General features: G+C 38.1%; 1 protein-coding gene across 1 annotated transcript; it reads left to right on the plus strand.

Annotated features, from left to right (window-relative positions):
• The first annotated feature begins 280 nt into the window (after positions 1-280).
• On the plus strand, positions 281-27,463 carry LOC134842851 (ankyrin repeat domain-containing protein 50-like). The gene is made up of 9 exons (XM_063859353.1): positions 281-1,532; positions 1,625-1,935; positions 5,127-5,756; positions 6,324-6,419; positions 8,797-8,968; positions 15,895-16,020; positions 19,153-19,398; positions 21,202-21,617; positions 24,938-27,463. Exons 1-9 carry the CDS (start codon positions 311-313, stop codon positions 27,245-27,247), a joined length of 5,529 nt encoding a protein of 1,842 aa, XP_063715423.1. The 5' UTR covers positions 281-310; the 3' UTR covers positions 27,248-27,463.
• The last annotated feature ends 270 nt before the right edge of the window (positions 27,464-27,733 follow it).

The following is a 27,733-nucleotide window of genomic DNA, read 5'->3' on the forward strand; positions in this document are numbered from 1 at the left end:
AGTTTTTTCATAGTCTTGTGAGATGTTTCCCTAGGGTTGAATTGCTCATATGGTCCCCCTAAGGGCTATTTCAACAGCTTCCTTGAGCGGGACATTAGTGTACAAACTCTTTACATCAAGGGATATTATATTTATCACAACAATTAGGCTAAAAAGATTATTACAACAATTAGGCTAAAAAATAATGTATTACGTGAAAGAATGGAAAGTTAGTCGGGTGGTTGCGAATCATTATCGAAATACGATGTGTTAAGAATCATGTTCATTTTGTTTCAGTTAATATTCTGGTATTGGTTTAGCATAAACATCAATGGATAGTCCTCTTCGGGACAAACTTTTTCTTGGCCGGCAATGGGCTTTTGAGCGTTTGTTAGATCATTTAGAAAGTCAACCTGTGGAAAGTGTGCGTCGAAGTTCGACTTCCTCCAACAGCAAAAAGCCCGTAGTTTTTATTTTGGGTGGATCGGGCTCCGGTAAAACAGCTTTGCTCACCGAAATATGCTTCAGCAAAGGACAAGACTCGTACGCTCAGAGGCAATATCAACTAAGAAAACGAACACTTGCTTACCACTTCTGTACATCTCAAACCAAAAAGAGTTTAACGGTGAGTGATTTCCTCGATAATATTGCTGTTCAGCTCTCGAAAAGCCCTTTTCTCTCCAAATTATCGCATGGAGAAACAAAATTTATCCGTCCATCTGAAGTAGAGCCGGCTCAATTACTTTATGACCCGGACTTGGTGTTCCGAGAAATGATTTTGAAAAAAATTTGTGAAGTTAACAAAAGTAGTAACCGTCATCTTTACCTTGTTGTCGATGGGCTAGACGAATGTTACGAAAAGCAGTTAGAAATTGGTCAGCAGTCTTCCGGAAGTAGAACAATAGCAGAACTTTTAGCTGCGCACGTAGACCAGCTACCACCTTGGCTCCACATTCTGACATCATCCCGCAGATGTAGCAAATCTGTTGTGAAGATGTTTGCAACCAATAAAAAAATTCCAATTGACGATCATAAGAAAGATCAAATTATCAACGACTTCAAATTATACATGCGAGCCTGTTTGCTAAATGATGTTCAAGTTATTGACGAGCATAAGCAAAAAGACTTCCAAGTCGTTTTCGAAGTACTGCATGAAAAAAGTAGTGGTTGCTTTTTGTACCTAGAACTGGTAATCCAAGCTTTAGCGCAGTGTATTATATCAACTAAAGAAATCAGAAACATTCCTAACACTCTGAACGGGCTATACAGTTTTCTGTTCATGAGATATTACCGAAGTCAATATGCAGTCCACGCCAACACCGAAGACCTTGATCTGGCTACGATGAAACAGATTCTGTCCGTTTTGGTTGCGTCACAAATTCCCATGAGTCGCTTTGACATTCTGGACGCCTTAGTGACACGGGACTGTAGCAAACCGTATAATCCAAATCACCTGGAGTGGCAGATCAGGAGTCTGGGATTCTTCCTCTGGAAAGACGACGGTGTCGGATATGATGAACAGTGCATCCAATTGATGCATCATTCTTTTACTTGTAAGTTGAATTTACTGAATGTAAGTTGAATTCACGAGGACGTCGATGAACGCTAAACTTTAAATACAACTCATAAATGTTTGGTGTTTTAGCTTGGATTACAGATGTTAAGTTGTGCGGAAAAGAATTAGCTATTGATATAGGCGAAGGTCATGCCATGTTGGCTTTGAGTGCAGCGTGCTTCTACGATTTGAACCGAGTCACTTCTCACGACATCAGTGAAATAGTTTACAATTTATCAAGATCGACTCCTGAGTTTTCGTCGACAATGGAGGTAGAGCTAATGGCTCTCTGGGTGCTATGGATCGGTTTGGATGCCGAAAAGTTCAATTTTCATGCCACTGCCGAGAGAGACTCTGTGACTGATCGAATATTTGCTTTAGCGTCTGATCAATACGATTCGGTTAGTGTAGACAAGCGACATGATTTTTCGCAGTTTGACATAATTTTTACGGTCTTCTCATTTCCTTTGATAATTAAAGGCAAACTCCGCTATCAACAGCAAAAGTTAAAAGGTCGCGAAAAACGTGAATGACTTCTAGATTCAACAAATGGACTAAAATTTTCTGAATTCCCAGCGGACTGAAAGAAATTATCTATTGATCCATTGTTCTTGAAATGGAATAACCTAACAAAAAAAGTGTCTAGTATAAACAGTATTTGAAATTCAAAGAGCTTCAAATTGTTTTTTTTTCTTCAAAAATGTATTTTTTTATTCAAAAATGAAGTCTTCTAAAATTTTCAATCAACTTTTTTGCGGTTTCCTTATTTTTTCACACTTTTCCAAATGCCTGTTGCCTATATGTAAGTATCAATAAAAGTATCAATTTTTAAAATTGTCGTTTCACTTGGCATATGCTTGAGAAATCCCTATGTTGTTAAAATGACCAAATTTTGCAATGTTTTTATTTCAGTGTTTATATTACGAAATCTAAAGTTAGTGTCACTGTTATAGAGTACTGTCAAGGTTCTAGGAATTGCGAGTCTGTCTCCCAAACTTGGTTGCTCAAACTTTTTAAGTTTACGCGAAATGACGCTATTTAAATTACTTTTTTTAGTTGCAGAAATGAATTTTTTTTTGGAAAATTCAGAAATCTATGTTATGCTGATTGCAAGGTACTTCCTGGGGTTGCCAGTACGGCTTCAAAATAAAGCTGATCAGATAAAGATAACTTTTTCCGAGATATGATGATTTTTTTATTAAGTTTTCTAATTTGTTTTTTTAATTCTTTTTTATTGCGTTCGTTGAGTCTTTTCCAACTGTTTGTTGGCTATGTTTCTGTTTTGTAATGAAAAAAGTAGGGGATCCTATAATTTGAATTTGTTGTTAAGTCTATTAATTGATAGAATAGAAAACGCCGGTGGATGCACCCAGCATAAATTTCAGTTGTTTTCAATCTCGTTCTTTTTTTTGATAACGAACTTTAGTGAGCTTAGTTTAATAGTTGCAAGTATTGTGCCATTTTTGGTGGCACTTACGGTTTTTCGATAGCCCGGTAATTGAAATTCGAATAGAAATAAATTAACGCAGTTGATGCATTTTTACTGCATCAATTGAACCGAAAAAAGCGATTTGTTTCAAAGAACATAACAATAGTAACAACTCGATTTCAGAAATTTTTGAACTAAAAATTTCTCGCAATTTTTTGAAACGCATAAGCTATACATAGTGTGGCTTTATGTCAAATTCTTCCAATTTATTACATGCAAAGTCAGTGTGGATTCTTTCAGTTCGTTATATTCCAAATTATTACATGTGTCTGTGTACAAATTAAGTCTATTTGTGTTTGTTGGCACTTCTGCAGCATCGCATTGGCAATTTATAAACATATGTAGCTGCTTTATTTGTGACTAGTATTTGCAGAAATTTAACGGTTCGTGGCCGGGAGTACAGCGCGTGAGATTACTAACCTCCAGGTTGCAGGTTCGTATCCGATATGCAGCAAAGTTATACTAGTTCGCGGCTTATTTTTTTCACTTCTTAAAGCTTTGTCGTGTTTCGCTAGTGTTTGCGAAGCGCAGCTTCGACTCTGTATATCTTTGAAAAGCATTTTTTGCGTTCAATAACGTGTTTTAATGCAATGGCGTTAAGTAAGATTATTCGAAGGCTTTCTATTGGAAATTCGTTTACTTTCGAGTATTTTTTGTCTGAGTTAAAATTAATTTTCGTTCTGGTTTTTTTTGGTGTTGGCTCAAAATCTAGCAGAACAGTTGGCTTAAAAAACTTGCTGGCTTATGTGCTACTAATCGTCGAGCAATGTTTAAGCTGCATAATTTAAATACCAGCAGCAGAAAACTACCTTTCTTGAAATTTTATAATTAATTTACATTTAAACGTGCGATTTTTCGAAAAGTTGTTGCCTTTAAGTAAACAAATTATTGATTTTAAACAATAATTGATTCAATTGATATTATTGATTTTCGCAATAAATTGTGTTCTTGATTTGTTTCAGTAAATTACACTAAATTTTTATTTCTCTAATTTAGTTGCAGCAAGCTTGACGAGAGTTTATAGAATCAATTGTGCACGTTTGGTCTGTGTATTTCTTGGATTAAATCAGATTTGATTAAGCAAGAATTTGGGCTTAAAGCGTCGAAGCTTTCTCAATTTTTTTAAAGAAAATTTTTGGCTGAATTTTTTGAAGCCTCATTTTCATATAGAAAAAATATTATGATTTTAAAGCTGAAAATATTTTTACAGGTTAAAACTTTGGTAATTAATTGTAGACCAAAAAAAAACAGAAAAAAAATGAAAAACGTTTTTTATTGCTTTAAGTTTTTTGGTTGCAATCTCATGCCTTAATTTCATCAAAAATTTTGATAATTTAAATTTTGTTGTGCTTATTTTTTATCGATTAAGCAGTTTTCTGACGATTCCTTTTATGCATAGCAAATCTTAATGTAATTGTGTTGTTTGTGTTTACCTTCTGAAACTTTAATTTTATCTTCGTTCTTTTAGTTTTCTCGGTTTTTTGATGCATCAAAATCTTTACACCTTGATTTGAAGAGGGCTTGAGCAGCCTTCCTTGTGGGTTTTTGAATACTGGGAACAAAAAAAAACAACCTATAACAAAAGGAACAGAGATCTCTTCGAAGTTGTTGGCTATCTTTCTCTATCGAAATTCTTTTCCTCGTGGAGAAGCATAGAGATATTCACTGGTATCGTTTTTCAGTATCTCAAGTGATGCGAACTTTTGCTTCCCTCTGTGGTTAACTGATCTGGATTTAAAGGTTTCCTTGGTGTCCTTTTCGTCTAAAACGTGAAAAGAAAAATCCGTGAAGCATGTAGGTCATTTAATATCCCTTAGAGGTTTCGTTTTGACAGCAGAGATAACTTACGGATAATTTTTATTTCACATTAGTAGAAATAAACACCGCTCCCTTTCTAAACAGGCGCTTAACCGGCTACTATCTAGACTTGGGTGACGTTTGTACTATTTGAAATATAACAAGTATTACTTTGTTGTTTAAGCGACCTACTTGAAACAATCGTTTGCTTTAGTTCTATCAAATTCATTCAGATCAAGATATTTAAACCCCATGTGAATTTTGCGCTAATCTGTTTTTGTTAGTCTAATGTTGTCTCTTGTGCAGATCCAAGACGGAGATTCGGTCAGCAATGAGCAAGTGGCTGTTCTCAGTTCGAGGATCAGTCTACAAGAGGTACTTGAGGTCGATCATCACGGCCAAACGTTACTCATGCGCCATCTAGCGGCAGGCGGTGGTAATACGCGGAAACTGATCGAAATCGGAAGTAATATCAACCATGAGGATATGTCAGGCTGGAGTCCACTGATAGTAGCTTGCAAGTGTGGAAGTTACGAACCAATTGAGGTTTTATTGAAATCAGGCGCCGAGATTAACCACAGGGATTACGAAGGCTGGACGGCGTTGCGATCGGCTGTCTGGGAAGGCTTCTTCGACGTCGTATGTCTGTTACTATCCACAGGAGCACACGTTGATTTGGAGGACAATGATCAAAGGACTCCTCTGAGAGCGGCCGCTTGGAGGGGCTTCGAGGACATAGCCCGAGTGTTGGTCCAGTATGGTGCTAATGTGAACCAGACGGATAGGTTCGGCCAGACGCCCTTGAATGCCGCTGCTTACATGGGCAACTGTGCTATTGTGGAGTTGCTGCTCTCAAGTGGAGCTAGAGTTGATCAGACGGACCAAGACGGCAGGACAGCACTCACTATTGCGTGTCTATACGATCAGCACGAAGTTGTAAGTGAAGTGGATCTATGAAATGTTGAGATTCTGTTCTGGTCTGTTCTTATAGGTAATTTCATGTTGTGTTAAGCATCTGTAGCTATGCTCGAGATATATGTATAAAAGTTTTTCATTAAAAGATATATGTAACAAATCAGGTGCGGATTTGGGGGGGGGGGGCAGACGCCCCCCCCCCCCCCCTCAGGGATTCGACCCCCTGCCGACCCAAAGGGTCCTCCCTTTGATACTTTTAAGAAATCCAGTTTTGGCCGACCAACCTTAAAGTTTTTCTAAAATTATAAAAACTTTGGGTTTATTTGCGTTTTTTTTTAATTTCTTTTTTGTAAACAGTGGGTGATTTTAGAAAATGAATCAGTTTATCCAATAAAAGACACGGTTAACAATTTTTGTTGATTTATTTTTATCTATTAATTATAATTGTATGTGCTAAATTATCCAGGATATACACTAATTAGGCATGGGATATGTCTTTCGTCTGTCCCCTCCACGGCCAAATTGTTATCATTGTTGATGCTTATTGATTAAAAATTGGTTTGAGTTTGGAGAAAAAAATGTTTTCAGGCAAAGAGACTTCTTGAGGCGGGTGCGGATGTGAACCACCAGGACAAAGAGAGAATTTCACCTCTAACAGCTGCTGCCTATAAAGGAAACGTCGAGGTTAGTAACAGAACTAGGGCAAATGAAGGGATCTCTAACTATATCCCCCCTCGGTACCTAGTAACGAATATCCCCTATAAAGAAATAAAACAGCGGTTAAGTACATGAGAGTATATCCCCCTTTTGCAAAAAGGGATAAATTAGAAATCCCAAATGAAATTGTATTTAAGCCGTTAGCCCGCTGATATGCTACAATAGGTGGTAATTTTGAGTATAGTTTGTATTAAATTTGAAAACTATAATGCATAATATAGTCATTTCACTTTCACTCAATTGTACATGGTACTAAGATAGTTTTTGTGAATAAATGACTCTGCCGAATTTAATTTCTGTTCGTTTTCAAAAAAAAAGCCGAATTTAATTTCTGTTCGTTTTCAAAAATAAATGACTCTGCCGAATTTAATTTCTGTTCGTTTTCAAAAAAATTCGTTTTAATTTGCAAAATAATTTGGCCTTGAAATGAACTATAAATAGTGTTCGAAGTACAACAAGCAACGATCCAGCTATTTATAGTGTTCGAAGTGAATAAATGACTCTGCCGAATTTAATTTCTGTTCGTTTTCAAAAAAAAAGCCGAATTTAACTTCAGTTCGTTTTCAAAAATAAATGACTCTGCCGAATTTAATTTCTGTTCGTTTTCAAAAAAATTTCGTTTTAATTTGCAAAATAATTTGGCCTTGAAATGAACTATAAATAGTGTTCGAAGTACAACAAGCAACGATCCAGCTATTTATAGTGTTCGAAGTGAATAAATGACTCTGCCGAATTTAATTTCTGTTCGTTTTCAAAAAAAAAGCCGAATTTAACTTCAGTTCGTTTTCAAAAATAAATGACTCTGCCGAATTTAATTTCTGTTCGTTTTCAAAAAAATTTCGTTTTAATTTGCAAAATAATTTGGCCTTGAAATGAACTATAAATAGTGTTCGAAGTACAACAAGCAACGATCCAGCTATTTATTTTGAACCTTGCCACCTATTGTAATATATCACCGTTAGCTCGGCAGATTGTGAAAAGGGAATGCAAATTGTCGTTTAAAAAGCATGAGATGGTATTACTTGCATGCATTAAGCAAAGATGGGAAGACCATAATCGCACCCACTCATACTAGACTACTCACATTACATTCATCTCACACCATATCCATCCCCAATCTAAGATGCTTCCTTTCTTGGTAACTACAAAATTGTCCGCAACGATTGGAACAAGGAAAGTGGAGTATGCCGCTTTGCAATAGCCAACGATATCCCTTACCAACTTGCTCTCCCAATTCCTATGAAATCTCAGACTATAAGCATCATCATTAATGATGAAAAAATCTCCACGGCGAATTTCTACATACCGCCGTGGCTACCAAGAATCTATAAATCACCTCCTAGTTGACTCATACGGACAAGTACTCGATTACGCCAACGCTCGCAGTTCCTCGAATTCTAAAAATCACCAAGACGATAGAGGAATACTGATATCGGACAAGTTTGCGAGCTCCACCTATCCCTCTCAACTCTCACTTATACCTCTCAACTTGGAAGAAGACACCCGCTCGCGGACTACACAACAAACCTGGTCCCCTAAAATCTCACCTGCATCCCAGACTATCGCCCTATCCTGCCATTAGACACCACAAACTATTCTAAGCTCAGTAGACTCTAGCCCTCCCAGCCGACTTGCCCTCAACAAAACCTTCATAAACCTCAAGAAAGCTGATTGGGATAACATCGCTACTGAACTAGATGAGTTGCTCTCTAAAGTGTTTCCATCGATTCGGAAAACAGTAAACATACTTTCCCCCGTCAAACAACCGAAAGACCTCTTCCTCTCTCTCCGCTTACCCGTCTCGTTTTCTATTCACTATCTTGTATGGCAATGGTTTTGTTGTATCTGAAGTGTTGTAAAGCTCCGCTTTGCCTTTGTATCTATTCTACGAATAAAGCCTTTCAAGAAGATGCGGATTGGGGGGCTTCCAATTGGAGATATGACCACTCATTCATTTTCGGGCGACCGACACTTGAAATTTTCTAGAGGTTTCTTCGGCCTCAATATGTAGTTGGTCAAAACAAAACTTTCCAAAAGTTCTCTAAATCAGTTTTTAATTTGTTTACTTTTTAAAGTGCCTGCTGAGTAGAAAATTCTAGCTAAATGGCTTCTAAGTATTTTTGGAGAGATAGGACTGAATAGCAGTTTAGTCAACCTTAAAAAAGGTCGACAAACTTTTCGAAACGTTTTCGAAAAAGCCCCTCCTCGATCGAAAAAATCCTAGATCATCACCTTCTTTCGAGTCTTAACCCTTTTTCATTCTGTCTAACCTGTTTTTATTTGCTGTATAATATAATTACTGCCGGTATTCTTCTGTCAAATTTCTCTGGTTTTCTCGTTTTAGACTGCAAAGCTACTGCTCAAATTCCCAGCCATTCAGGATTGTGGTCTGAATGTGGAGCTAGTAGACAATGGAGGGAGGACTGCTCTTTTGGCTGCCGCTTCTCAAGGACACCTCGAGCTAGTCAGGCTGCTGATAGTGGAAGGCGGCGCAAACTGCACTGTGACCGATCCAGGTAATTACCCTTGCGATAAGCAAGTGTATTGCAATCGGTTCCCAGAGTTTTTTTTCTGTTAACAACTTTGTGCACAAGGTCTTTTCTTCTAGAGAATCACTTCTGGAGGATCTTTCATCTGACGTGCTGAATTTTTTGAAAATTCAAATAAAATTAGTATCACTTAGCAAGTAGATAGTTCAAGACCGTTTCAGGTTGTATTTATCTTTTCAAAAAAGTGTCTCTATTTTTTTTTCAGGTTCCTGGTATTCATCCTAGCTTCTGTCGGTTCTTCTTCCCTTTTTTAAGCGCCATTTTTTATCTGGTAAGGTTTTTATTGATTTACTTTTTAAAGAATGGTTTTGTTCCAATTTAAGCAGTTTTTACTATATCTGAAATTTCACAAATTTGTAAATTTACCGTGTCTGATTTTTTCTTCATTTTTCGTTTTTTTTTTAATATTCAACAGTTTCAGAGTACGTTATATCAACTTAGTCAACTTGATTTTGCGTAACTTCGAGGGCAAAATATATCAGTTTGGGATTAAGTGTTTTAGTTTGGATGGGTCGTAAAAACTTAAATCTAATGAAAGTTTTTATGGCAACAGTTTTGTTTTCGGCTCAACAGGTTTAGACCCAAAATTTGTCGCCTTTGATGCCGCTCGATAAATTATTTCCATTTTTAAGGGCTGCTTATGAACTTCATCAGATACAAATTTGAAGTTTTTGTAGCTGTAATTTTCCAACTTTTGTCAAGTTATTTTTTCAAATAGTTTTTTTTGATATAAATGTTCATTTTTTTTGGCTTCTGTGTTTTTTTGTTCTCTATTTTGTAACGCATTGTATTTTTGGCATCGCAAGTGTTGCGAAGGTCCGCCTCGACTGTGTAGTAATAACAATACGGATAGACCGTTGCTGTGCAATTAGAGCAGAATGTTCCGACCTCTGATTGAAATTTCCAAAAAAGTTGCCTTCAACCTCCCCCCCCCCCCCCCCCCACCCCCTCAAGAGTAGCAGTGCAACCAAAAAATCAGTTTTTTGGTCAGAAGATGGTCAGAAACGGCTTGGACACTCCTCTTACTACTACTACTACTATTAATTTCCGGAATCGAACCGAACCTAGGCTCCAGCCATTAATAATGCAAACCATATAATGGTCCGATCCGATGCTCTCACTACAGCGTTTATTGTAACTGCTGCGGCTGGATCCATTTGAAATACAGCAGACTTAAACCAAATAACCAACACCACAAACACTTGGGTAGTAGTTTGTGGTAAAAGTTTTGACAGTAGAAGTGTTTGTGGTGTTGGTTATTTGAGTTAAGGCTGCTGTATTTCACCTACGCACCTTTCACTCTACACCCAACAACATTTTTTCGATTCATGGCCCACTCACGAACCCACTGATACTAGACTACGCACATTACACTCATCTCACACCATATCCCTCCCAATCTAAGTACCAAAAACCCCCGTCCAAAAGATCACCAACCTCCCCCCAAGAACTCTATTGCCCCGAACGCTTGTAACTTCTCGAATTACCCCGAAAAACTGCCCAGGTAATTCTATCATCCCTCGTGATTCCTCTAACAGACTTCGTTTTTTTGCACAGGAACTGCCACGGTCGGCGGTTAGGCACCTGAGCTCGCCCTCTATCTAGAAACAAACAAGATCCACTTTGCTGCTCTGCAAGAAACCCAGCTTCATTGCAACAGCAATCCTTCCTTTCTTGTTAACTACAAAATTGCCCGCAACGATCCGGATGAGAAAAGTGGAGGATGCCGCTTTGCAATAGCCAACGATATCCCTTACGAACTCGCTCTCCAAATTTCCATGAAATCCCAGACTATAAGCAGCATCACTAATGATGAAAAAATTTTCCATGACGAACTTTTACATACCGCGCCGATCCTCCTAGGCTACCAAGCCCCTAAGGCTACCGAGAATCTATAAACCGCCTCTTAGTTGACTCATACGGACAAGTACTCGGTTACGCCAACGCTCGCAGCTCCCTCGAGTTCTAAAAATCCCGAAGACGATAGAGGACTACTGATATCGGACAAGTTTGCGAGCTCCACCTATCCCTCTCAACTCTCACTTAAACCTCTCAATTTGGAAGAAGACACCCGCTCGCGGACTACACAACAAACCTGGTCCCCTAAAATCTCACCTGCATCCCAGACTATCGCCCTATCCTGCCATTAGACACCACAAACTATTCTAAGCTCAGTAGACTCTAGCCCTCCCAGCCGACTTGCCCTCAACAAAACCTTCATAAACCTCAAGAAAGCTAATTGGGATATCATCGCTACTGAACTAGATGAGTTGCTCTCTAAAGTGTTTCCATCGATTCGGAAAACAGTTAACATACTTCCCCGTCAAACACCCAAAAGATCTCTTCCTCTCTCTCCGCTTACCCAGACTCTATGTACTTCTTCGGCAGTCTCAAGTTAGAAATCTCACCTACAAATGCTCAGTAACTTTATTCTCACCTGACTCAAAAGACTACAAAACTCACCCTCAAGTCAACAACCAAAACACTCTGCTCCCACTGGACAGCCCTAAAATCTTAGAGCTCGACTATAAAATTTTCACTACACTGGAAGACTCAAGTTAGCAAAGACAAGAAGCGTAGCTCACTCCCGGACGCGCTAGCCGTCACCAACTAGGTGCAAAGTAAGAAAAACGTTCCTAATTACGCACGATGCTATGATTAGACCAGTCCTAGAAGAGGCTGCCTCAACGTGGTCACACGCTTAACCTCAATTCAAGTACTACAAACTACAAAACGCCGCCCTGCGCAATCTAGTTGGGTGCAGTTAAATGACAAAAAGCGAGAACCTACATACTGAGTGCTTCATCCTTTTAACCACCCTCATGAAACTACTTCCTCCCAATGCTATACAAGTTGCCATCTATACAGTGACCCCGGAAGATTAATACTCGATACTACTAACACCCCGGACAATTATAACCCTCTTTCAAAAGCCACAATGCGGGTCACCTGACTGACTTAATCGACTCCAACGAGTAAATCGACAAGAAAACCGAAATCCATAACTTCAAATTACTCCACACACGAGCTGCTTCCAACTACAACGAAACTGTCCTCATACTCAAAATACTCACCAAAAGCTCCACTCATCTCCCCAACTGAACTATCACTGAGTCGCAAGGCCTGGTCTAGCGTAGCTCAACTACGCTCCGGCTACTCCCCTCTACTTAAATCCTGCCTCAAGAATTTTGACCCAAGTGTCACCTACGGATGTCCAAAATGCTTCAACACTCCACACAATGCCAACCCCTTCTTTCATCGTCTCGAAAATCCCACTATAAACTACTCTCTCACTCTGGTGCAATCTTGTCGAGGCTTCTACCTTCCTCAGGTTGGATTAGCTTTCAAGCACATCAGTCGATCTCGCTCCTGATGACCAGCGTCGACTCAACATTGGTCCATAGCTTGGGCTATGAAACCAAAACCGTTCCTCTGTCATGTTCCACAGACACGATTTAGACGAAATTAGAAACCACAACCGTAGCTTTGTTATCCTTTACCCGTTTGACGGATTGGTGATTCACCGAAATGAGCGCCGCAACCAGAATCACTTCACTTCTCAGTTACTGGAATCGGGAGCCTCCTTCTACCCAGAGGCACCTCGGTGGGGGCAGCAGTGAGAGAATTGGACGAGACCTTGCAAACAACAACCTTTCACGGGAAATTCTGAAAACAAAACAAAACAAACTAAGAAATCAACTTTCTCTGAAGGAGTACTGAACTAACGCACTAATCATTATAAACCAAAACAATGACCATCTTAAACAAATTCTGACCAAAATGGCGAAACTTAATGCGCTGTCCTTCGACGTGGCAGCTACAACAACAACCTCTGATTGAAGTACATAAATTGAAAATACAGAAAAATGTTTTGAACAAATTGTATTTTCACCTTAAATTTACAGTTTTTTTTTCAGTTACAGGCAATTGGATTATATACAAATTGCATAAATGAGATACCATACTAGGTAACAGTTTCTCTATGTGTTATTTGTAAGCTTTGTGTTAATTAGTCCTAGAAACGACGAGTTCGGACCAATTTTTCTCTGGACAGAGAAATTTTCAACTCCACATAGGAGTCCGAATTACGATAATTAGGGCTTTAATGGATACCTCACTCGACCCCTTGGGAGCTTTCGCTGAGGTGGTCGAAAGCGGGAAAAAAGCGCACTCTAAGCCTTTGTTAGTTCCTTCACTTCGTGAAGTGGTCGGAACATAAATAATTTTCAGACTTGTAAGTGAGTTGATGTTTACTTTACAACTAACTTCCAGGCCTGAAAGAGCGTCATTAGAATATATATGACGTTTTCAAGCAAGGGTTAAGTTTAAGTTGGTTTTTGCTGATTACTATTATGGTATCAGAGTCTAAATACGCTGCCACTCTTCTCTTAGGGCTATGGTGGATATTTTTTTAATGCTAAATACTTGAACGTTTAAGTTTTGGATTAGCTCTTTAGAGAGGGAGAGATCTAATGCTAGGTGCGATGGAAGGAAGTTGGGTTGTTAACTTAAACCAAATTTTAAAAGGAGTTTACGCGGTTTTCTGGGGCTTTTTCCTTTGTTTCTTCAGGAAAACAAGACGTTATACTTGATGAAAGCATTTTCTCGGTAATGCCAGTTTTTGAAAAGTCGATTCTGGAGATTTTTCTGACCAGGTCATTAGCATAAGATCGTATGCAAGCATGCGTTAAACCATTTCATCCGCTGCGGCTGACAATTGAAATCAATATTGTTTGTTTTCAAGTTCAAATCAGACGGCTAATGGGGATTTTAAAGCTCTTTCGTTAATCAATGCAGGCATTTTTAATCATTCAGCATACTTTTGCAAATGTGAGTGAATTTCAGTCTGTGATCTAAACGGCTTGTCTTTCTGTCATCGCCTTGCCGCCTTGAGTCTGCCATCGCCTGCCTACCAACCGGTCCCTAATGCATTCTATTTAGCAACATCCTCTCTTGAAGTATGCGTTACTATCGTTTGATGCTGAATGCCTGTGGTTCAGTTATCGAAAAATCCTCATTGAACGTCTAAACAGGATCTACATGAATAATGGAAAAATTGTTGGTCAAATATAGCGTTCGGCAGGTCACAATATCAACAAGCTGCACGGATAGCAAGGCAGGACGAGGAAGCAATAAGTTGAATTAAATTACATGTTTTCCTAATCATACAAGTCATAATGCTAAATTTTGCTAAGGTGATAGCGGTCTTTAGTACAGGGGTTGGGTGCTGATCACTCAAATTACTTATCGTGTATTGGACCTTTCGGCTTAGTTGCTCAAAACTGCCTCTTCAAACATCCGCTGTACCTCAGCAGAAACAACCTTGACCAATTTCCGATAGAGCTAACTGAAGGAAATACAGCAATCAATACTGTAGAAATGAGAAGTTAATTTGACCAGTTGCCCCTACCAAATAGAAGCCCTTCTTAAAATTATTCCCACTAAGAGCAAGGGGGCAACCCAATCAAATATCCTCATTTCCGTCTCTTTATTTTTTTCATCGCACAAATCAATCAACTTGGTGCGAAATAGTTATGAAAAAATGTAATTTTTTGTTGTAATAGTCTGTCTGTGTTACATTTATAGCATTACAGATGTGATTGTTACAACAGAACTCAGAGAGAATATTAATAAGTGGCTTTGATTGGACTCCTTTGCTCAAAAGCGTTCGACGATAAATTATGAAGAGTGAAACAACATTGAAAAAAGAGTGAGATCGTTTCTTGATGGTCAATATTAGTCGGTAATATAAGCGCCATTTTATTACCACATTCATAAGTTGGAGTTTAATCTAATCGAGTCTTTTATCAAGCTGCTTTTCAAGTTTCACTTTTTCGCACCGAAACAAGAATATTGACTGTAAATATGTTTTGATCAAATTAGATTGTGTACTGCTTCACTTACCAGTAATTGAACCTGTTTTGGTTTCTTTGAAGCTCACTGTTATTATTCTGTTGAGATTACTTAACTGGGTACGTTGGTAAATAAACTTGGTACTGCTTGGAAACCTTTTCTTGTTTTCACTTCTGAAGGGAGAGTCAAGCAAACAGAAACATTTGGGAAAACAAGCTACGGGTTTGAAGAGTTTATCTTGTATGTTTTAATTTTGCTTTGCCCTAATCTGCCAGATGATTGTCTTCGTAAAATAGTGTGGCTTACTTTTCCAGACATAATACCCAGTTATATGCGAATTATTATTTCTCTGTTTATCCCTTATAAATGCCCGGTGTCATTCAAATCTGACTCGAAACTTTGTTATAACCAATTTAACTCTCTCTCTCACTGTTGTCTTGTGTAAAACATTGGGTTGAAGTAGTTACTCTTAACTCCCTCCCAGACAATAATAAAAATAAAGCTAAAATAGAAGTTGCGTCTCTAAGTGCCCGTGCCCAAAGTGAAGCTGCCGGAATCCCTAATTTTGAAAGACCAAAGAGATCAGGTTTATCTTGAATATTGATTTTTGTAGCTTCCGCTAGGTTAAACTTCAACAAATAATTCCATTGAGTTGAAGTTTAGCCAAAACAGATGCAGTAAATACTTTTATTATTGCGAATTTATGAATTTGAATTGTCATTGGAATTTTTCTAATACCAACCTTTGTTATTAGCTGCATAGGCGTTAATTTGGCCATAAACAGAGTTTAAACCATTTGGGTCTCATTTTGAGAGATAAATACTATTGGTTTATAGCTATTTTCTGCCCTTACTTTGCCATGAGCGTTTCGCTTCCGTGTTTGAATTACAACAACAAAGTAGTGGATCTTAGAACCTTACATGATACATCTAATCCAGATAGTGTGGGCTGTCTTGGGGACGTGGTCAATGCAGGTGGAGGAGAAGGGGTGAATGGTAATGGTGTTATTGGGGGTGACAACATAGCTGTGTCGTTTGCAGATGGAAGAAGTCTCCTGTCCGTGTCATGTGTGCAGGGTAGTCTGGATCTGGTGCAGTGGGTTCTCAATAGTGAGTACGACGAGGGATCCCGAGATTTCTGTGGATGGACTCCAATGCATGTGGCCGGTAAAAATTTACTAATTGCTTGCAACAATAGGGATCACGCACGATCCCAGTCATCTCAGAACCCAGTCTGTTCATTAAAAATGTTCACTTATTCGGTGGCTATAATTTGCTATAATCACGATTTGTAGCATTCGAAATTGCATAGCATCTTTTAAAAGCTTCTTTTTTTTCGTGTTCTCGCTTTTGTTTGCGAAGCGAAGCTTCTAATCTGTGTTCATCTAGCATCTCGTAGAGTAAAGGCTTAGTTGATACGTTCATAACAGAAAGTGCTCAAAACATATTTAAAACACTGTTTTCACTGCAAGTAAGTGACTTGTAATCGGATACCAGACTTTTTTCCCGTAAACATCTTTTCTCACTTGGTCTTGAGGTAAAGAGGTCTCGAGTTCCAATCCCAGTCGGACCAAGAGTTCTCTTAATCTGTAAAGCATAGAGTTTTCTAAATCAAACAATTTTAGTAGAATTGACAGTCGTTCTGGGATTTATAACTGTTTCCTACTAGAATTGACATTTATTCTGTGATTGTAATTTTGCAAGCTCCGAAGTTAATTTTTCATTTTAAAAATCAAATGGTTTCGGCTTATGTTTTATGTCTCCTTATTTTTGGGTTTTTCAATGTCAAACATTAATTTTTTAAATCGTTTTGAGTAATTGAGGGAGGAATAGGGTCCAGAAGCTTTAAGTTCCCTAGTAATGTCGGCTTGGTAGATACTCAGCGAACGAAACCTTATGTAACTCTGGCGTTTGTCCTTTTCATTTTTTTGTGAAATTGAGTTTTCTTTTTTTTCTCATATATTTACACTTGCGATTAGCAAGCGTTATCAAATCCGAGTGTTTTTTTTGGTTCAAAACTTGCATAACTTGAATCCACTTCGTATCTAAGTTTATAATGAAATCAAATTTTTTAACGTCTCCGAATTTTGTGGTCTGGAGGTAGAGAATACGCCTGGGACGGCTAAGGTCCTGAGTTCGAACGTGACCAGGACCTGTTTTTTTTTCAACTGAAATTAATATGTTTCATAAAAAATTGGCCATTTATTTTTCCATATCTTTTGTTGGATTAATTGCCAAATATTAGAATCAATTTGTTTCTGTACGGCAATTTCATTGTAATTGCTTTTAATGTTTAATAGTCGGTAAAAGTAGATCATACTCTTCTATATGTCACGTTGATTTTTTTTTCAGGAAAAATCTTAAAATTTGTTCAGGCTCAGATTTTTTTCAAATTCAGTTCGTTTCTTGTTAAAAAGAAGGCAAACTCGACTATCCAATAGCAAAAGTGTGAAGGTCGCAAAAACATGATAGGAAGTTTAGTTTTTACCCTCCGATAAGCAGCAAGGGTTGTTCACTGAGTAATTAAAATAAGAAATGTTGAGTTTAGGTTCAGTTCCTAATAAATTCTAAGTTCCTTGAGTCTCGGGAATGCTTGGTCTGGAGTTAATGAATGCGGCTGGGATTTCAAAGGTCCTTCCTGGGTTTGAATGTGACAGGACCTGTTTTTTTTTTAAATGTGAATTAGTCCGTTTATAAAAAAAAGTTGTCGGCTTCTTATTGTCTGCTTATGATTTGTCGGCTTAGTTGACATATTGATGAATAATTTTTTAAAAGATCTAAATATATAAATGCTTTTAGTGTTCCGATGTACTGCTGCGGTTTGTAATTTTACTAAACTTGTCTTCGTATATTTTCTTTTTTTTCCGCTTAAAAGCTTTATTCTGCTTGAATGATTTCGACCTAATTTTTATCAATTTAGTGACCTAATTTCGAATAACTTGAATGGAAGCATATTTTTTATGCGTTACTCTGGATCGCTCAAATTGCTTGAAGTCTTAATAGAAATTATAGTTGAAGTTCTTCGTGACATTTTTTTCGGCTTTTTTCTTTTTTTCCGCCTTGATAGGTTTCGGCCTATTTTATATCAACTGATTGGCCTCATATTGCGTCGTTTCAACGAGCGAAAGAAGTTTGTGTGTGCGTGTTTGTGTTTTGAGGGCGATAGGACTTAATAATTTCTTATTAGTCTTATAATTGTTTCTGCTTTTTTCTTTTTTGAACTTCATAGGTTTCGGCCTATATCATATCGGTATAATATCGTTTCATCTGACAAGCAAAGTGTTTCATGTGACATATTTTCGAGTGTTTGGGTGTCTTAAGGGTGAGGGGGGCCTATTAATGTTTCATAGGTCTCGAGTCTCGTTGATGTTTTTTTTCTCTGTTTAAAGGGTTTCTGACAAGGTTTTTCGGCTTTGATACCGCTGGGTACATTATCGTACGATGCTTTTTTAACATTCTATTGTCTTGGCATGTTTCTGTTTAAAACTACTCCTATTATTCTTGGATAGATCTAGTGTTGACATTTTCGAATTTTTTTTTTCATATATTTTCTCTTGTTTTGTAGTGGTGTCAGATTTTCTAGCGAAATACAAAAAACTTACACATAGATCCATTTTTTCAAATTTTATTAGTTTAACCAAAAAAGTTTCAATCATAAATTGTTTTAGAGACTCAAAGAACTTTAAAGTCGTCTTATGTTAGAAGTTCGAAAGTTGAGATTTTTCAAAAAAAACTAGTCAGTATGTTGTTTCTGTTTGCTTACGTTCATTGTCTCTCTTCCAACACTCTGTTGGCTATTTTACTTTTAGACAACTGTGTTTAAAAGTTATTGTTCAATTTTGTGGATTTGTGATTTCCGTCACATTTCTTATTCGCTACGTGCGAATAAAATTTTTGCCAAGCTCAGAAACTGGTGTTTTTCGATCTGACATTGAATTTCCAATTATCTAATCAAGCTTTTTCAAAGACTTCCTATTTAATTGCCGCGAAATCGAATTTGTTCTCACTCGAAAATGTTCACGTTCGTAAAAGTTTTATTTCGGTTTGATTTTGTGATTTCTTGTAAAGTTGGATCTAATTTCATTTGTTTAAAGGAAGGCAAATTAGAATTTTTTGGTTTCCGTTTATTCTATTGACACTTTTCCAACTGTCTGCTAGCTATGTTCTCTTTTTGTATCGAATTAAAATCCTGGGGTTCGATCTTGTGGCAACATCTGATGTTGTTGTTGTTTTTGTTGTAGTTGCCTCGTCGAGGTGCAGCTCATAAAGTTTCGTCATTTCGGTCATATTTCATTTCAGCTTTCGAGGGTCGAGTAGAAGTGTGCAGAGCACTCTCTAAGGCAGGTCTGTCAGTGAATGACACTGACGACGAGGGTAGATCCCCTTTGATCTGTGCCGCCCAAGAAGGACACCTGGATGTGGTCAAGTTCCTAGTTGCCACAGGGGCATCCATTGACCACATTGCAGCCAACAGTGGTCAGAATGCACTACGGGTAGCAGCTTTGGAGGCACACGCGAATGTAGTCGGGTTTCTACTTGAATCAGGTACGTTTCGTTCTCTGATTCCAAAACAACCGGTGCTTAATTTTCGGCACGAAAAAACGCTCATAGAGAAAATATACACCTTTTATACCGTCAAAACCAATCAACATGTCAGAATCTAGATAGAAAATTAAGTTTGTTGTCTTGTATATGTAAACTTTTTGAAAAACTAATTTTCAAGCGCATATCTAATTTTGCCGCTGAAAACAACTTGATTGATAAGCATCAGTTTGGATTTCGAAGTTATCATTCCTGTACTCATGCCATTTTGTCCATTACTGACTTTTTTCGTGAATCAATTGATAATAAAAAAAAATTGGTTACTCCTGCTTTATTGATTTGAAAAAAGCATTTGATACAGTTGATCGGAAAATTTTACTTAACAAACTTTATCAATATGGGCTCAGAAGGAAAATTCACAAGTTAATGACAAACTATCTTACAGGGAGAAAACAATATGTTTATTCGAATCAATCCGTCTCCAATATGCGAGAATGTACAAAAGGTGTTCCTCAAGGTTCAGTTTTGGGGCCATTGCTGTTCCTTTTATACATAAATGATCTGCCGTCGGCCAGCAACGTTAAGCTAACATTATTTGCAGATGATACAACGGTAGTTGATGCTCAAAAATTTGCATCCAAAACGAAGTTCCAGGCAGAATTAAATAAAATATGTAATTGGTGCAATAATAACAAACTGCTCATAAATCAAAAGAAGTGCAAAATAATGAAGTTTGGAAGGGATAACTTAAATGAAAAGTTTTCTTTTGGTAATAATGTACTCGCCGAGGTTTCTGATTTTAGGTATTTAGGAATTCAAATGGACAACAGACTCAAATTTGAAAGTCATATTAATAATGTTTGTGGTAAATTAGCTAAATTTAACGGTTTACTATTCAAGGGTAGAAACTATTTCTCGAAAAATGTGCTGGTTAAATTTTATAACTGCTATGCAAAGCCTTTCATTTCCTACGGTTTAATTGCATTTGGTGCAAGATCAAAAAGCCTAATAGAAAAAATATTTTGATGCAAAAACGTATTTTTAAAACTATTTGTTTCAAGAGAAAATTTGAGCATGCCTCATATATCCTACATTCGTTTGAGATTGACACCGTTTTTGACTTATATTTCAGACAAATATTCAAAGAAACTTTTAATCAGCTTCGTAGTAAAACTCCCCTTAAAACTTTTAATTTGGAATCTCTGAATAATCGTCGGGTTACTCGGGCCTCTGTGGCAAAAACTTTACCAAGCATGAAAACTAGAACACAAATAATGCAACGTTCATGGAAAAATGTGTCTCTTAAATGTTACAATTTTTTGAAATCAAACGAGCTGATACCAGATAACCTAAACCAATTAACTGAGCATCAACTAAATGGATATTTCAAAAAATTGCTTTCATTGTTTCTTAAAGATAATGGAGATCTTCTAGATTTATTTTTTTGAATCATCAAGTCGGATACTATCTCGCAACTTCTGTCATAGGTTTTTTCAGGGTCATGCCTCGATAAGCTGCATAGCTTTTTGCATGATCCTTGGTGGGTTTAATTTGTACATGCGGTTTATTGTTTACCAGTCTGTATAGTATTACTCTCCTAAATAAACTATATCTAGAAAATTTATAAATCTTACATAACATAGACCTATGTACTTAGTCGAAACCGTTATTCCTATGGTTCTTGGAGATAATAAACCAAGATCACCTTGTCCCCAGCTATCAGCATTAACAAAATTGACTATGAACTCGATCTGCTGTTAGCTTAACTCACTTTCTATAAAGTTATCACTGTGCTGATGTGTTCAGGTTCAAATATCAATCTGCGCGACAAAGATGGAAGAACAACTCTGTATGTGTTAGCACAAGAAGACAAATTGGAAATGGGACAATTGTTCATGGAATGGAGAGCAGATGTCCACCTGAAGGACTTCGACGGCCGATCTCCTCTAATGGTGGCTGCATGGCAAGGCCACTTCGAAATGTGTCAGTTTCTGATTCAGCATGGAGCTGACATTAACTGTGTAGATATTGAGTCGAGAAGTGTGCTTCAAATGGCAGCGTGGCAAGGACGAGAGTCGATCATTAAGTTGCTGTGTGAAAGTGGAGTGGACATTAACTCCATGTGCAGTCAGGGTGCAACTGCACTGACCATAGCGGCCCAAGAGGGCCATACTGAGGTCATAGAGTGTCTGTTGCAGTATGGAGCTGATCCACTTCTGCAGGTATGTCGTTACCTGGAATCAGTCACGATGAACGTAGTGAAGACTATTGAATAGGTTGTCATCATTTTTTTTGTTCAGCTCCAACTTGATTTTTTGCGGCTTTCTTTTTTTCTTTCTTGTCTTTGTTTCTCTTTTTGATACGGAGTAAAAATGTCCGAACGGCTTTGAAAAAAATTCTCTCTGGTTAAAAGGAAGGCAAGCTCCACTATCGAATAGAAAAAGTGTAAAGGTCACGAAAAACTTGATCGACCTCTTTTTTCGAAAGTGTATAACTACACATTTATCTGGCGGAAAAATACCTATTGATCCAGTTTTTTCAAATTGGGTTAATGTTATGGAAAAATTTTAATCATACGTTTGAATTTCGACTTTTCAAATAGCTTAGTAACCATCTGGTTAAGCTTCCCGGTACGCTGTTGCTTTGAACGAGATCCAAGAGTTTGATGACAGACCATGGCAAAAGCTTAAGATAAATCAAGCGTGACCAAAACTGATCTAGAGGGTGACCTTTGTTGTCCAAAATTGTCAATGATAGAAGAATTCGATGAATGATAACGCCGTAGTCGAACGAAATATTGGTGATCGGCTTTGGGTAGGTGTTTAGTTAGGGTTGAGTGAATAAAAGATTCAAAAGTTTTAATAGTTGGTCTAAAAATCGATACCGGGCGGTAAGATTCTGACGGTTTGAAGACTCCATTTGCTTTAGAGAGGGTTACCACCTTTGAAACCTTCCGTATTTGAGGTATGGTGTTAAGAGAAAGAGAGCAGTTGAAACTGTGTCTTAAAAAATTATAAATACCGGGTTAGTATTGTACATTAACAGCATTTGCATTTTCTTTCACCTTTTAAAAGTTTTTTTTTGTCATTACAAATTTGTGGATGGACTGCAACCTCACGCTTACATACATTTGACAATTAGACAATCATTTCTCCAAAACTTACTAGGGTAAGTATGATGACCGAAAATCTGGAGGATTGCCCGCCAATTCTTTTCTCTCTTTTGCCGTTTTGAATATGATTTCTTTGTTGAAATCGTTCGAAAGTGGATCTGACGGTTTGTTGATAGGATGTTGTCACTATGTTTTGATAATTTTTTGTTTCGTCATTTTTTGCAGGTACAAAAAAATGATGACGGCCTGCGTTTCCATCAAGCTGAATAGGTTTCTTTGCAAGAGTATCTGCTATTTCATTTTAAATTTTTTCAGTCAGCTTTTCTAAAATTTATCAAACTGATCTTGTCAGCAATGTGAAGATTCATAAAAATTGGGAAGTGATCTGAGCGCGATTTATAAGTGTTTGCCAAACAGGTTAAGTGAGTTTGGTGGTGCTCATTTAGTGAGCGAATGAATATTGAATTTTTTCGGCATCTAGGTTAGCACCTCGTCTGTTTTCTGGTTTATTAAGAGCACCAACGTGGTGAATAAGCATTTGTATCATCAAAGACAATAGTATTTTTATTCTGAGAGGAGAGTTGAAATAATTGCTTTATCGTCAATAGGACAGCTACTATGGGAAGGGATATAAAATTTCATGATACGAAGATTCTGTTTGGTGGTCTTTCTACGATTTGCGTCTCCAGAGCTCCGTCTTCTACTATTCCATGTTCATCGTAGAGAAGAGAGTTGTGAATTGCAGTTAGTAGACCTCCTCCTTCTCGCCGTCGGTCCATCCTAGATAAAGTCTATTTAAACGCTAACGAGGAAGTGCGGTTTTTCGAGTCAAGTTTGATTTCTTGAAAAACTGCAATATGAATGCGGTACTCGCACATTTAAGCTGCGATTTCATGTGCTTTCCTAGAGATGCCATTGCAATTTAACTGCAGATTATTCACGGAATTAGCTGAAGGTGAGAGTGGATTGGTTTGGTTACTAAGGGGGGGTTGTAGCTAGTTGAGCTGTGTTAGTGTTAGTGTTTGAAACCAAGGGACGTTAATTGCTGGGGGAAATGTAGTTGAAGAGGGGTTAGAAGTTGGCCGGGAACAAGTTGCAGAATTCATTACTGGGAGGGGCAAGGTAAAATGAGCTGTGCAGGTGAGACACTAAAAATCTTTGTGATGATTGGATTAGACTACTGCGTTTTAACGCTTGCGATTAGCAAGCGTTATCAATCCGGAATGTATTTTTTTTTTCGGGTTAATAACTTGTTAAACAGAATCACTTGTGTGCTGGGTCATAATGAATTCAAACTTCTCCTTGTATTCGGCACCTAGCCTGGAGATGAAGAATACGCCTAGGACAGTAAAGATTTGGGTTGTGAAGTTGACCAGGAAGTGTTTTTTTTTTCGAACACGAAATGAATTTAAAAAAAGTAGGCCTATAGTTTGTCTGGTTGTTTTGTCGGCTTAGTTGCCACATCGTAGAATTAGTTTTTTAACGTATTTTTAATGCAATTTCTATAATTGTTTTGAATTACTCCTGCACTTCAATTTTATTACTTTTCATTTTTATTAGGCTGACTTGGTATATTTTGTTGTTTTTGTTTTTTTTTAGCTTGAAAACTTGATTCGGCTCAAATAATTTCGGTCTATATTTTATTGGCATAGTTTTTATGCTAACTTCCTGATCGCATAAAATGCTAAATTGCTTAGAAAAGAATTTATAGTTCAAAGTTTTTCGTGATAACAATTATATTTTCGGTTCTACCGGAAATTATTAAGTTTCGTCGGATCAGTTGTCGCTAGTTAATTATTTTTTAATTTTCCTTTTATTGCCGTCGATTGTGTTTCTAGACTTGTTCTCCGCATTTGGACCAGGGCTCCAGGCAAATATTTGAGTTTTATTAAAAAGTGTTTTTTTTTTTTTTTTTTGGGCTTCGTGGATTTCTTTCCCTGTCTGCTAGACTGGACTGATATTTTAATGTTGTGTCGCAAGTCGCGCGAAGCCGCTTTGCCTCTGTGTAAGTTAATCCATCCACAAACGTGGCGCCTCATGCTTGCTTGGGAACGGAGGAGGATTTTGTGATTACACGGGGAGCTGGTATACGGTCCCGGCTTTGGGATTTATGCCGGCGCGAAGAGAAGTATTAGGATTAAAAGACGGAGCAGCCCGGCCGACTTAGGAAACTCCTTAACCAAAAACCCAGTCGTAGCATGCCTTTTGCACTCTCGTGTTGTCCATTTTTGAATAGTTCATTGTGTTTGCATATAGACGGTTTTGTAAAATTGAAACTTTTGAACAACATCAGCACGCAAACTGATATACCTTCATTAAAGCTATCCTTTTACTGACAAAGACTGCAAACTTAGGTCGTGTTTTTTTTACCATTGAACATCTAAGGAAATTGATTCTTGTTTCTATTAATGACTGACTTTGATGATTCAGGATAAGCACGGGAGGAGCGCGTACAAAGTGGCGATGTTGAGTCGCAATGCGGAAGTGAAGGACTTAATGGACAGAGCGGTAGAATTCAACAATCGCGCAAAGGACGATGTTGAAAACAACAACTTGAAAAATGCGATGAAGCACGAACACTTGCGCAGCGAAACACCGACTAGAAGTGAGCGTATATACAGCGCTGCTCCCATACTTACTCGCGTGAACTCATTTTTGGCCCAGAAACCCTCTTCGGTTGATCAAACTTCGGCTTCAAGACTAAGTCATGGATCGCCGAGTCCGCCGTGTGTGCCGAAACGCGAACCACCAGTGCCGCCAGCACGACCGCAACACACGCATGAAATGTCATCGGGAAATAACATGAATATGCGAAGTATAGTGAACAATGGGTGTGAAATGGGGATGAATACAGACGGGAATAGTGGTAATGAGTTGAAAGCGACTCCTAGTTTATCTTCGGGCAGCAGTCCCTTCTCATCCTCGGATAATGGGAGTGGAGAAGAGAGGGATCTAATGAGAGACAAATTTGAACAGCTCAGAGTCACGTCATCAACTTCAGTAGAACCATGCGACGGCGCATCTAATGTACTAGCGACACAACAGTATCGTACAAATAGCTTTGTGAGTAGCAACGGAAACAGTGCTGCTGTTAGCAACATTAGAAATAGATTAGCAGCAACGAGTGGGATCCCAGATACAATATTCACCAACGGAACTACAACTGGTAATAACTTAGCTATGAGTGATAATAATAGTAGCACTAGTAGTAATATCCACCCGAGTAACTATATCAATAGTCACAACCACCACCACCATCAGCACCAACCTCAACACGAGTATCCAAACCTGATGACATCTTTCAATTCCGCCTCACTATCACAGATAGCAAATCAGCAGTTACCATTCCACCAGATTCAACCTAACCACCACCAATTTCAACCAACTAATCAGCTTCAACAGAGGCCAGTTCAGCCTTCTCCGCTACCCCAGAGAATAGACAATGCAAATAATACAGTCATGTCATCGTGGACTAATATTAGCAACTCACAGACGCCTGTTCAAGGAGGCAGTACGAGTAATGTGGTCACGGCGATGAGTATAGCGTCAGCATCCGCTCAAGTTCAAAGGAAGCCAGACAACCCGATGTATATTGACGTGAGGCAACTGCAAAAGAGCATTCTGATGCAGGCTAGAAAGCAAGAATTAGAAGACAGAGAGAAAAAGAACAAAAAGAGAAGAAAGCGGAACCTTTTCGCAAAGATCCACGGGCTCCTGTCTTTTGGAAAAGCCTCAAGTAAAGTCCAAGACGAGTCTGATAGAAGTGGTAATAAAAATACGGCAAGTTCTGTCCTCTCTGATGACGAGTTCTCAGTGTCTGCTTTTGCCAACAGCACGTGTAATACTCCGAGAGCAGATCAATTTACTAATGTTAACCAATTTTCATTTGCGTCTCCGATTGATCAAAGAAAACTCGACTGTAGAGTTGGGGATTTCGCTAGGAATAGTCAAAAGAAATCAGCCTCCTCTGATAATTCAATATCAGATAAGAAGTCTGCAGATTATAGGAGACTGGTAGATCTCAGTCATTTGAAAAACGTGGATCCACTAACGTCAAGGTCTTTTAGGAATTACGACCGACTAGGTGCTATAAAAGCGGCAAAGGCTCAGAAACAGCAGCTCCAGGGAGGAAAACAGAGGAACTATGTGCCTCTGACATTCCAAAGCGGAAATCAATCAAACGTGCAGCCTAATTTAATTCCAGGAAGCCAAATGATGGCCAGTAGCATCAGGTATACCCCAGACCCAAATACGATTGCTGCTTCCAATCCTAAGAAGAGCTATTATATTTCACTAGCCGAGATTAAGAAGGCGCCTTCTAGAAAACCGCCACAGGTTCCTGAAGATGCATCAAAGTGGTTCCAACCACGAGGCAATAAGCCACCGGAAGTTCCGTCGAGGAACCCAAAACAGCTGAGCAATGTTTTCGAACACGTGAATGGAATGTCCAAAGTAGTTGCGCAAATTCCTATTCCAGGTCACTTCGTGCCAAATTTCCATGACTTGCAAGGAGGCAGCATCTATGTCCAATCGTCTTCTAAAGGAATGCCGGGCGCAAATCTTCAACAGCAGATGAGAACTACTTCCAATTCAGGCGCCGGTGCGTTGAGGAATTATGTGAACCAGCACGAACTGGCTAGCAGGTTCCAAGGGAGATTCGGCAATCCAAGAACATTGGAGACTATCGAAGAGCCCACTGGAATGACTCTAGAAAGTCGCACTAGTGCTGGGGCAACGTGAAATGTGAAATCTTGGCGGACACTCAAAAAAGCAGTATTCTGTTGATTTAATTCGGCAGCCACCTATTTAGATTAACTTTTATATAGATTAAATTTTGTAGCTATATTAAGTCAGATATTGATCGCTATTTGTCAAAATTTTTATCCCTTATTTTGTGAAACATTATTGTTTTAGTATAACACTTAAGTTAAAAAAATGCTTTGTTCTATTTTTTGATTTTGTATAATCTAAAAATTAAAGCTTTGAAATTATTTTATAACCTTTGTGCGTAAACAAAAGAATGCAATTTGATGCGATAAAAAGATTTAGATGAGATGATATCTGAAGTAGTAACATATCAAATCTCAACACTACAAATTCACTTTGCGCTGGTTGTCAAACGAGCGGACGGTTTTCTTATCTTAGTCGTGTAGCACGGAAAAAAAGTTTAAACTCTTTAATAATATGCTCGGATAAGAATATATCCGAGGAGGATAAACATAGAGC

Source organism: Symsagittifera roscoffensis, chromosome 3 (genome assembly GCF_963678635.1).
Source record: "Symsagittifera roscoffensis chromosome 3, txSymRosc1.1, whole genome shotgun sequence".
NCBI classification, from domain to species: domain Eukaryota; kingdom Metazoa; phylum Xenacoelomorpha; order Acoela; family Convolutidae; genus Symsagittifera; species Symsagittifera roscoffensis.